A 12,240-nucleotide genomic window follows, 5' to 3' on the forward strand; every position below is an offset into this window, starting at 1 on the left:
GATTGAGATTGATACTAAGAGGGTAGATGGCAACGTTCACTTCAATAGATTTTTCTATACCCTTAGTCCTTGCATTGCTAGGTTTTTTACTGGTTGTAGAAACTATATCAATATTTATTCAACTGCACTTAATGGTAGATGGAATGTTCAGTTAGCGTCTGTGACAAATATAGATGGTCATAACTAGATGTACCCTCTTGCTTTTGGTTTCATAGATACTGAGACAACAGATAAATGGACATGGTTTATGAGTCAGCTGCATAAGGCCATAGGAAATGTATCTCCCCTTGCAATTTGTATTGATGCATGTAAGTGATTGGAAAATGTTGTGCATACATTTTTCCTTGGACTAAACATAGGAAATGCTTCAACCATTTAATGTAGAATTTGATAAAGAAGTATGGGGGTAGTGTTTTTTTACAAATGTATCCCAATGCTAGATCATATAAGAAAGATGTGCATGATCATCACATGGAAACTATTAGATTCAAATGTCATGAAGTGGGTATTTGGCTCAACACTTATCATGGATCAAAGTGGTATAGAAGTTCATTCAACCCTGATATCAAATGTGACTATGTCACTAATAATTTGGCAGAATGTTTCAACAACTGGATTAGAGACTTCAAAGATTTGCCTATTTGTGATCTTGCTGATAAATATAGAGAGCTAGTTATGATATTGTGGAACAGAAGGCGGAGGATTGCACAGAAGTTCTCGGGGCGGATTCTACCGGTCGTGTTGCATCAGTTAAAGGCAAGGACTAGGGAGTTAGACCACTTGTCAGTTGTTGATGCTACAAGTGACATTGCTAAGAGTTGGGACAACAATAGCAGCAATTGTAGGCATGTGGTGAAAAGTGGAGAGTTGTACTGCATCTGTGAGGAGTAGCAGCACACTAGCAAGTCCTGCAAACACGCTCCAGCCCTTATTACATCTCAGCAGGCTAAAGATGTGCATTTGGAGGACTATATACATGAGTACTACTCTTTACGCGTGTTCTGGAATGCGTATAACTCAATTATTGAGCCATTCCCTGATAATTCACATTGGCCTAAGGTCGATGTACCCATAGTAGTTACAGCACCACTTCCAAAGGGAGACCCAGGAAGATAGAGAAAATTAAGGATTAAGGGTTGTTTAAATGGTGGTGGCAAAAAGAAGACTCTCGCTACCACAAATGATGAGACTGAGAGGCTAGCGACTAGAAGGAGAGGGAAGTGCAAAGGATGTGGTGAGTTAGGACACAATGAAACTAGTTACAAGTGCAAGCTGAACGGAACCAAAAAGAGAAGGCATGACTTCTTTTACTAATCTGTCCAGCATTATATTTTTATTATTTAGCACATATTTCCATTATAACATACATGTTTTAAGACTTATAGAAAAAGGAAGACATGGTGGAATACTACCAAACATAGGTCGGCTCCTACTCTCTAACTAGAGCCATCTACCTCAAGTAGGCCAAGTAGTATTAAAAAGATCATTGAACAAAGCTCTGGTCCTATGATTCAGAGGTGAGACAATAAATACTTACGAGCCTAGGAAGTTAATAACAAAGTTTAACTAATATGTTGTTCTATTTATTTTTCAAGAGGCTCGTTATGTTGGTGGAGCAAGGGGAATCATGCTCTCAACCGTTGGCTTCAGAGACAACTAAGAGGAAGCTGACACCAACAAAAGAAATATCAAGCTCTCAGTCTGCCCCCAAGCATTAATGTGCAAGAAAATTGACTCCGAAGAAGCCTACCTAAATATAATGCTGTCTCCGGCGATGGTAACGCACCACCTCTGCCTCCTCCGGCCGACCGTCCTCTCCGCTCCCTTCGGCCTCCGCACACGGGTTCCCCACCCGCGCCCGCCCACCGTCGTCGCCTCCTTTCATGGGCCAACGCACCTCCGCCTGCGGCCACTGCGCGCCGCCGCCGGAGGATCCTCGCCGGTAAGGCGGTAACCCCCGAATCTGAACTGCCCCCCGCCCCGTGCTTCCTTCCTCGCTGTTGACAGAGTGGGCGAGTGGCTTCCTCGCTGTGCAGGGTGGATTTGATGGGGGCAAACGCCCCGAGGCGGCGACGTCTTCGTCGCTGGGAGCCGCGGTGGTCGGCTTCGCGCGTAGCAACTTCCTCCCGCTAGGTGAGCTCCTGCTTCTACGCGATGTCAGCTCGTGCACTGTTTCTGCTGTTGGGTGAGCTTGTAGTGTGGATTTGTGCGTGCGGCGGGCTCAGTGCTGTCCTACATGCTGAGGTGATTTGCGAAATCCCACAATCCAACATTGAAACAATTGAACTTGAAATACTCATCATAAATTGAAATGTATTAGGAGTATTAAATCCAGTGTGTGCTTTAAACTTTTGATCCTGTCATTTCATTAAACAACAGTAATACTACCAAAATCAACAAGTTTAGATGTGAAGCCTATCTTTGTTTCTTCCAGATTGGTGTGAACCCAGTTAGATGCAAGTTTTCTCTACACGTCTCAAGCTCTACATTGCAATTTGCAGTGGAGATGATAGTGTAACAGTGTGTGCATGCCTCTGATTCAGAACTTGCAGTAAAGTTTTTCTACCCCCCTTAACGATTGGCCTTTCTTATGTTAAGCTCTAATAACTGGGGTTGCTCTGGGCCTCGTGGATCCTACTCTCGGATGCCTTGCTCACAAATATTCGCTGTCAAAGTACAGCACCTTTGGGATATTCCTTATCTCAGGTTAGGTTTTTAACTGATTCATATGTCTGTGGTGCTATGACCTCCTACACTAATGATGACGTCCTCTTTTATAGGACTGACTCTGCGAACCAAGGAGCTTGGTGCAGCAGTAGAAGCTTGGCCTGCAGGGCTTTTTGGACTTGTATGATCCAATGTTTAATTGCTTATAATCTAGTACAATTCTGATAAGTAAATATAACTATGTTGAACTTTGCTTCATTTTGATCTATCCATCGAGGATATTATTGCATATCAATATTCATGCTACAAAGTATTCAATCTAACTTCTAGCATTTAATTGTTTAACTGAGGTTGCATGCTGCCTTCTCTGATTTTCGTTAGAGCACCAGTTCTCAGGTTTTTGTTAACCATTGATGTATTTGCTTAGATATTTAATGGTACAATTCTCATTGCAGGCCTCAATTTTGCTCTTTACACCCTTTTTGGCTCAGTTTATTACGCAAATCAAGTTCTTCCCTCATGAATTTATCACTGGTATGTTGACTCATTGTGTTGCCCATTGCCCTGTTCATGTTCTTTTTTTTTAATAGCAATGTAGTAATTTATGCCTTTATGATATTTATAGCTTGTTTGCTTTGATATTTACAACGCATCTCACAGGGTTGGCTATGTTTTGTTGCATGCCAACAACATTATCAAGTGGAGTAACCTTAACTCAGGTACTAATTACTCCTATATTTCTATTCATTAATATCTTATGATGTGCATATTTCTCATATAGCTATGCTAGTATTGGAGTTTAATCATGTTCTATCTCCACTGTGCAGCTTGTTGGTGGTAACACTGCACTTGCTCTTGCAATGACGGCTATATCTAACTTATTGGGCATCATGATTGTAAGCAAACTTTGTTGCAAGTTTGTTTCTCAAGTCTCAACCACATACTAGTATTTAGTATAGCTAAACTTACAAACACAAGATTAAGTTATGGGCTTAATTTTATTGAGTTCTTTGTAATACAACAAAACTTTGTTCGACAAGTCAGTGAAACTTGAAAGTAATATATTGCTGTTTAGTTGAAATCAAAAGTATAGATATATTACTTTTCTCATGCACCAAACTGATTACAGGAGGGAAAAACATACAAGCATTCATTTTAGATGAAAATAGAAATCATCTTTCTGTTTGATTATCTATAACTTTGCAATTATCTATAACACAAACTGGACTGTAGCCCGAAATTCTGCATTGACTATGAAATATATCATTTTTGAGGCTTCTAAGTTGCAATGAACCTTCCAATTTGGTAGCAATCAATTCATAATTATTTCTAGATAACAAGCATCCAAATTGTTTTTTAGACAACAATCAAGGGTGACTTCTTTTCATTGTTTAAAAGCTCAAAACATTTCTTAGTAAAGTATGTTCATATTTATTTATGACCATGGAACCAGGTCCCTCTTTCTCTTGCAAAGTACATTGGTGCTGGAGCTGGAGTGTCTTTGCCCACAGAGCAGCTATTCAAAAGTCTGGTTACAACGCTTCTTATACCCATTATTTTAGGGAAGGTATCTTGCTTTTCATATCTTGCATACCATAGTTGATATGGTTTCGTAGTTATGACCTGTTTGCTTCCTTGATTCTATTAACTATAATTCCCTGATAAAACAAGCAGGTCTTATTCTGTGCCGTATTTATGCAACTACCATGCATTATAAACAGAAGGTTATTCAGTGAACATCTACGTGTTTAGTTTCAGTAAGGTCTATTTGCCATGACCCATTATAGTAGAATTTACAGTAGAGGTTCCTAAAAAAACACAATAGATTTACTTTTATCATATATTTCATGAAAGAGAATAACAGGTAAGTTCCCAGTATTTTAACTATAGTTCTAGACTGCTCTCCATTTGAATGCGTAATCATTATTTCCCATTCAACTTTGAATTTCGAGTGTAACTCCCTATAGATGTTTATCTATAGAGAGTTGCAGTTCAAACTTTGTTAACTACTTCATTCTCATTATTATCCTTCAGAGCTATCCATTTTTTGCACTGCGCAAGCCTGAAATGATGGAAGCTTAATGAAGACACTTATGATGGTTTTTTTTATTGTCAGGTTGCTCGAGAAACATCAAAAGGTATGCAGTCTACTTCCTTTCGAAGAAATTTGACACTCAGTTACTGGTTTGTTAATTTATAATTTTTATTAATGTCTTTCCCCATGTAGGTATTGCTGGATTTGTTGATAGGAATAAGAAGGGCTTTTCAGTTACAAGTGCTATTCTTCTCAGCCTAGTATGTCTCTAAAAACACATGTTTAATACATTGTTTTTCCATGAACTTATTGTATTTAAAAATCTGGAAAATGTCCATATACCCCCTAAACTTTGAACAGAAGTCCATCTAGCACCCTAAAGTCCAGAACACTGAAACTAAACATTCAACTCCCTGAACTTTATAATATTGTCCATGTAACCCCCTAAGTGGCTTTGCACAGTGGTTTCATTTAATTTCACTATATGTTGGATGATTTTGGTACATGTATACATATTGGACATTGCCAAGATGTCCACATTGTTCTCTCTATCTATCCTCTTTTTCTCTCTCTGGCAACTGAGGGGCCAATATGATACTAATATGACATCACTATGGAGCATAAATTGAGGATCAAGGATTGTTTAAAAGCAATATACAATATGTTGTCTTAGTTTTGCCAAAACCGCTCATTTAAAAATCTATATACTCAAAACCAACATTCAAAACCACTTTACAGGGTGATATGAATAGTATTGCAAAGTTCAGGTGGCTAGATGTCCATCTTTAAGATCAGGGTGCTAGTAAAACACATATTCAAAGTTCAGGGTGCTATGAATGGTATATAGACCTTTCTTAAAAAAGTTGAGTTGTAACAAAAGGTGCTTCATGTGTTTCTTACTTCAAATCAAACCAAAAAGGTTCAATAAGGTTTCTTGTTTCAAGTATGTATTGTGAACACACCACTAATAATTGAAAGATTGGGGACAAGGTTAAGGAACTGGTATTGAGGCTGCTTTGGCACCCATGCCCCAACTAATAATTTCAAGTGAAACCTTTGATGTCATCCCTTGAAAGAAATGTAATGGGATGCATGTCACCAGTGGCCCATCCAGGATAAAATTAGAGGGTAGGCTGGATTAAAAGTCTAAGTCGAAGTCGTTAAAGTTAGAATAAGTTGCATACCATTATGCAAGTCAAATGTAATGCATGAGAAAAACGCAAACAACAAAAAGTACTTTGGGTTGCCAGAAAAATGTGAATTTTCTTAGGTCTTAGCAAAGAATGAATTGAGCAGTCATCTGCACATATATAATATCATAATTAGTGTCGAATAAATGGTATGAGTAAACAAATACCAACCAAGAGAAACAACATACCATTAAGTTGCTGTAATTCGTTCACGAGGCAAGGATACTTCGCGGTTTTTCATGTCTTGGAATCGCTCCATCGCTGATAGTTGAATATGTCTCACTCAGTGTAGCATACCGTCAAATCATTAAGTGAATCATATGATATCTTATAGCACAAATCTGTCTTGATAATGTTCATTGCTGAAAATATACGCTCAACAGATGATGTTGGAACAGGGAGAATCAATTCTAACTCAATCCTTCTTAGCTTTGTACCATTCCGACATTTCTCTAAAATTGCCCTTATTTATGGAAGTAGATCTTAGATGATTCATCATGTCCATGAAAGGCTTCTCCTTGCGATATGAGATATCTTGCACAATCTAAAGATGCAGTCAAGCACATTTTGTATAAAACTTCAGACTCTTTAGAGTAAACCTGAAATTTCCTAACACTCACTCGTTGGTTCTTGAAGTAATCATATTCACCCCTTGCAATGCTGTGGAAACTATTTGGACCACCAACATGTTTATTAAAACTATCCATAGCTGTTTTCCAACGAGTGAATCCTTGTTTGGAACATACATCATTTCCAAATGGGTTTGCTTGTGTTGATTTCTTGAAAAGAAAACAATAGAAACAAAATACAGCATCCTTTTCCACACTATATTCCAACCAATCAAATTTATTGAACCAATTCTGTTGAAAGGATCTCCAAATTTTATGATCTAATGTCCTTGGAAAAACATGTCCAGGTGCTCTATTTGGACCATTCAACTAATATGCCCTCATCACTTCATCTCTAATTTGAGAATCATCATTATCTATAGGTATTCGTTTTGCTGGATCGGCAAAGATTTCATTGGGGTCAAACTCTGTTCGATGCCTCTTTGGTCTATTTGAGCTCTCATCAGTTGGGGGCATGTCATTTGAATGGCTTGTATAGTAATTAAGCAATGTTCCTTTCTTCTCCATTACAAATCTATCAGTAAATCGAGTACTACCAAACATAAATGATGAATCCTCATAATGGGTAAATAGGTTATAGTCTTTAGAGGCTATAAATAATACTCCTTCGTTTCGTAGTGTAAGATGTTTTAACTATGTTTAAATTCATCTATTAATCAATGTATATTGTTTATATATATGTCTAGATTCATTGGCATTCATATGAATCTGAGTGATGCTAGAAAGTCTTACATTGTGAAATGGAGGTAGTAGTAGATTAGTAGCTCATTTAGCTGTAAATAGCAGCAGCAGGATGAAGAACAGTAGAAGATGCAGTGGAGCTATGCAGACCTCTAGCGCCTCACAACACAGTCAACGCTGCACACTGGCCGCCGGTGCTTGCAGGCTGCAGCGCTGCCACGATGCCGCCCTGCCCAGTTGTGCCTGCGCAGGGTGCGGCTGCTCGCTCCAGTCAATGCCCTGCTGCAATCACACACTGCCGCTGCGCCACACCCAGCCAACAAGAACGCCAAACACTCTGCACAGGCCACACAGTCAAAACCCTAAGGCATTTGACAAAATAAAGATAATGGGAAAAGTGGGTTGTGGCCAAATTGGTCAAATGGGCCGTTTAATGCATACTGATTCAGATGCCAGCAACTAGCTCGCCTCCTGTTCTCCTTCCTGCGACACAGACTCCTTTCTTCAGTTCTGTTCTTCTTCCTCTCTTACCCAGCTGCTGCTATGGGAAATATCATATATACTTGATTTTTTTTTTTTTTTTGCAAAAAATTGAAGGTAGGCTAGAGCCTGAATCCTGATGAAGCCTACCCCATGGATCCGACTATGCATGCCATAAACAGTAGAATTCTTTATTTAATGGGTTATCTAGGAACAAATTATGCTCAGCCAGATTATGTATAAATGATTTCAAATATGAAATGAGGTGCATGGACAAAGGAAATTTCTTTGTATTCGTAGCAATGCGAATAGAGGGGACATATAGTTAGTTCAAGCCTTCAAGGTAGTGAGAAATAATGATGAAAATACAAGCTAAAAGAAAAACAATCCACTAAATCGGGACATGCCAATTGATGAACTAAATCTCAAATATGTTCTACAGCTTAAAAAAGGGGTATATGTTCGTTAGTTTGATTTGGAAAAGACTGTATCTTATTTCAAACTTGATATGTAATAGTTTTCAAATAGCAAAATGACTTTAATAGACAACATTTCAACTAAACATAAATGACGGATTCTAGGCATTTTTTCAGTGGTCCTCCTAAGCTTACATTACCTTTTTGGTTAGTGTTGAATCTATTACTCTCTCTGTTTCATATTATAAGATGTTTTGGTTCTACCTAGATTCATCAATGGATCAATGAATATGTGTTATGTATGTGTTCAGTTCATTAACATCTATATAAATCTAGGATGAACCAGAACATCTTATAATGTCAAACGGAGGTAATACAATTTTATTTATACACAATGTTTGGAGGACACATTTTGAAAAGTCTTCGTTTCACAGGTTCCATGGATACAAGTAAGCAGATCAAGATCACTGCTCTTATCTGTTCAACCAAAAGCCTTTGCTGTTGTCATCACTGTTGGAGTGTAAGTTTGTTATCTGATCTTGTCATATTAAGTCTTTATATGGAAAGTAAGCCTCTATATAAATAATTTAAAAACAAGAATTTTTAGCTTAAAGTGATCTTGTTTCACCTCTATAGAAAACCTCGTGTTTTTCTTATATTATGTCATTTACTAAGTGAATTTTATGCTTGACATTATTTTTTCTTAATAACATATTAGTATTACTAGTTACCAACCCATTACTTGCACGGGCTATTGGAATTAGTAATATATAAATATTAAAATTTTAATGTTATGTCAATTATGATGATACATTATATTTAGTGAATGCTAATTACTACTGGTTAATTGTTGATTTTGAATTTTAGAATTAAATGAAATACAAACATCTTAATCCATCCTGATATATAATTTAATAATTCTGAAATTTAAAATTAAACAACATAGATTTCTACGTAATTTGAACTTTGGAGGATATACCATTAGATGTTTTTTGTTTCAATATTTCTAAAATTCGGAATTAATAATTGGTAGTTTATAATTGATATCAATTCTTGATTTATTTATACCTGTAAGCAAAAAATGAAGAGTCCATGATATTTACAATTGCGTGATTTATTTAACACAAATTATAAATAGGAATAACACTCATGATTATCTGATCCATCTAATCAATGGTCAAATCTTTCTGGTTGATGTGAGGGCTTGCTCAAAGTGCTCAATTAATGTAGGTAACGATAGATTGCTACTCCCTCCAGTTCGATACTACTTATCGTTTTGGACAATGACACGGTCTCAAAAATATAACTTTTACCACTATTTCTATTATAATGTATTAGAAATACCAACAAATATATAATTTTATTGAAGTACATTGCAAGTCTAAGTTCTAAAAGTTCGACCTTAATCTTGTTCAAATAACAAGTATTATGGAACCGAAGGGAGGGAGTACTACTTTTTCTCGGGTATCAGCAATTCTTACTACCTTCTAATTTTGGCATTCAGTTTGATACACAGATACTTAGATTTTAGTTATAATTGCATCTATTTTCCATGTATCCACCCTTAGATCCAAGCATAGGAAAGTTGTTTTGTAGCATTTTAACATATATGATGATTTTAGTCATATGCTGGTGTTGTGAGTGCCAGATAAAAATAGTGACACTACTACATCTGTTTTGTTTCTAACAGTACCATTTTGGATTTAGCATGAGATTATTTTTGTTGTGCCAAATGGCTACTAATGCGAATCATTTGTAAGAATTAGGCTTGGTTACGAGTTATGATCCAGACACACTTAAGTAGACTAATTTTTTATATTGGTGGTATCCTTTTTCTTTGTAGAATATACTTCTGCTGTATATTATTATTTAACAGAAGCATATTTGCTGTAACAGGCTTTTGCACATTGCTCTGTTTGCTTTTAATGCTGCAGCATTGCAAATCTTGTCATCTCTTGAACAAAGAGGAGAGTCAGTCTTTGCAAGGAATGAGTATGCTCGAGCTGTCATTTTAGTGGCCAGTCAGGTTAGTCTTTATTCTGATTGGCAGAAAATCATCCTTTTGGTATGATTTGCCTCTTGCTGGGGATTAGGAATTTAGGATTTAGAAAACTACCAATGCTGGCTACAATAGTGGGCATCCCAGAGATGTGATTTCATTCTTTTTAATGGTTGGCTTGCCTGACCTATGAGTGCACGACGAGTGATTGTCCTAAGTTTCATATTTTGCATTGAGTGAATATACAATTCCATACTCTGTTTGAATCTGAGAAGCAGTATGAGGGGGAAAGACAATTTACAAGGTAGGTGCATCTTGGTGATAGATATGATAACTGGTTATTTTAGTCACTCATTTTGTTTCAGCACATTCATGGTCAAATCGTACCATCTTAAAGGAACGCACAAATGGTGCTGATTGGGGATGGAATGTTAGCCCGTTATGAACTTTATTCTTCAAAATAAACTCTGCCTTCACTTTGCACTCATTCTCCCTCTCCCTATGTTCTCTCTCTATCCTGTCAACCCTGAAGATAAGGGAAGGCTACATGCTATCTTTTTATTTTTTTCTCAATGCATGCACATTGTCTGCTTATTTGCGATGGTGGATGCATAATCAGTGTAATGGTAAGATTTTGACATGATGTGCATCACCAAATCAAGAATACTGATGCAACTATCAATTTTCATGTTCAACCATCTACATGCAGTCTCCTCACAAGTTTGTCTTCATGACATTGAATTATGTATCGTTTAGGTCTTGAGTTATTGACTTCTTTCTTGATGCTCCTATAGAAAACATTGCCAGTGTTGGTTGCCGTTGTTGACCAGCTTGGAGGTGCTCTCGGAGAATCTGCGCTACTGGTCATCCCATGTGTTGCTGCGCACATTAACCAGGTACACTTGTTTCTGACGTAGTTTTGCTGTCTCCCGCTTTCTATCGAGGAAATGCTTTTTAATGGATAAATCCTTTTTGCAGATTATTATCGACTCTATCATAGTAAATTGGTGGCGCCAAAGAGATCAACAATTTTCTAATGCAAAATAAATTCAACATTGATGGGTAAACCAAAAGGAGTAACCTTCATAGCACAAAAGATGGCAACCACGCCCCTGAGTTTACAACATATTTGATGGTTTGTTAGGAAACAGTATTATTTTGTGCAGGAAAGTTTTCTGAATTGCTTCAATGAAGCACTTTTTGTTATGGATCAAACATATTCCATTTTTTATTCTTCAGTGTTTTTATTATGTAAATTCTACTCTTCTTTAATCAATGCTTTTTAGAGCGTTAAAATGTAATTGGCTGAACGGCTCTCATCAATCGATATTTTTTGTTGCAAACATGAACATAACGTATTTTCTCATCAAGCTTTTCAGCCCATTATCCTTTTCTACATTTTAGGGTATAGTTTCTTATCATATCTTTCCCTATTATTTAAAAAAAATGCGGACTGGTTCTGTTCACCTAATTTTTGTTCATCGCCCATCTTCGGCCCTGCTCGTTATCCCCTTCTTACCAACAATAGATTCTCTCGTTTTTTCGAACTGCTAAACGGTTTATTTTTTTAAAATTTTCTATAAAAAAGTTGTTTTAAAAATATAGATTAATTTATTTTTTCAATTTTTTATAGTTAATAATTAATTAATTACGTATCGTATTTTTTGCGTCGGTTAACAACGCAATTGCCGAACGGAGCCTTCGTCTTTCTGCTTCGCTTTGGTATCGTGGCACACAAGGACACTTCGTACGGGAAGACCCCCATGGCCCAACTTCTTCTTAGTCCATCAATAGCGTATATTTCAACGATTCTATTAATTCTCAAGAGCCCATCAGGTGGTCATCATAAATCGTTTCTCCCGTGAGTTGACACAGTGAGCAACCGAGCTCAAGCGCGGACTGTCGCTGCCGCCACACCACGCCCGGCTTTACTCGTCCTGATCTACCACCAGTCCACTGCCCTCGCCGGATAGGCAAGCAAGGTTCCAAGCACGCGCCGTGGTCCGCCGCATGGGCGCCTCACTGCAGGAAAGCTTGCTGCAGTGTACTCCGTGTACATGCACATTCCGTTTCAGTCTGAAGACAGAGATAAAACATAAGCGAAGTAAAAGCTCAAGATCATCCCTTCACACATGTTTTCATA

At 37.4% G+C, this 12,240-nt stretch overlaps 1 protein-coding gene across 2 annotated transcripts; it reads left to right on the plus strand.

Moving 5' to 3' along the window:
- The first annotated feature begins 1,730 nt into the window (after positions 1-1,730).
- On the plus strand, positions 1,731-11,432 carry LOC102706355 (probable sodium/metabolite cotransporter BASS4, chloroplastic). Of its 2 annotated transcripts, XM_006647275.2 has the most exons (14): positions 1,731-1,942; positions 2,037-2,133; positions 2,599-2,706; positions 2,781-2,848; positions 3,123-3,201; positions 3,328-3,386; positions 3,495-3,563; positions 4,121-4,234; positions 4,784-4,805; positions 4,895-4,962; positions 8,533-8,618; positions 9,995-10,124; positions 10,892-10,993; positions 11,076-11,432. In XM_006647275.2, exons 1-14 carry the CDS (start codon positions 1,760-1,762, stop codon positions 11,142-11,144), a joined length of 1,254 nt encoding a protein of 417 aa, XP_006647338.2. In that variant the 5' UTR covers positions 1,731-1,759; the 3' UTR covers positions 11,145-11,432. The 2 variants fall into 2 exon arrangements, with proteins under 2 accessions (XP_006647338.2, XP_040377086.1); XM_040521152.1 differs by lacking the exon at positions 9,995-10,124.
- The last annotated feature ends 808 nt before the right edge of the window (positions 11,433-12,240 follow it).

Source organism: Oryza brachyantha, chromosome 2 (assembly GCF_000231095.2).
Source record: "Oryza brachyantha chromosome 2, ObraRS2, whole genome shotgun sequence".
Classification (NCBI taxonomy): Eukaryota; Viridiplantae; Streptophyta; class Magnoliopsida; order Poales; family Poaceae; genus Oryza; species Oryza brachyantha.

Bases quoted from the DNA above. Each gene is read 5' to 3' on its own strand.
- LOC102706355 (XM_006647275.2), top strand. From the start codon at position 1,760: ATGCTGTCTCCGGCGATGGTAACGCACCACCTCTGCCTCCTCCGGCCG. The intron at 2,849-3,122 runs GTATGATCCAAT...TTCTCATTGCAG, and splicing joins CTGCAGGGCTTTTTGGACTT to GCCTCAATTTTGCTCTTTAC. The intron at 4,806-4,894 runs GTATGCAGTCTA...TTCCCCATGTAG, and splicing joins TGCTCGAGAAACATCAAAAG to GTATTGCTGGATTTGTTGAT.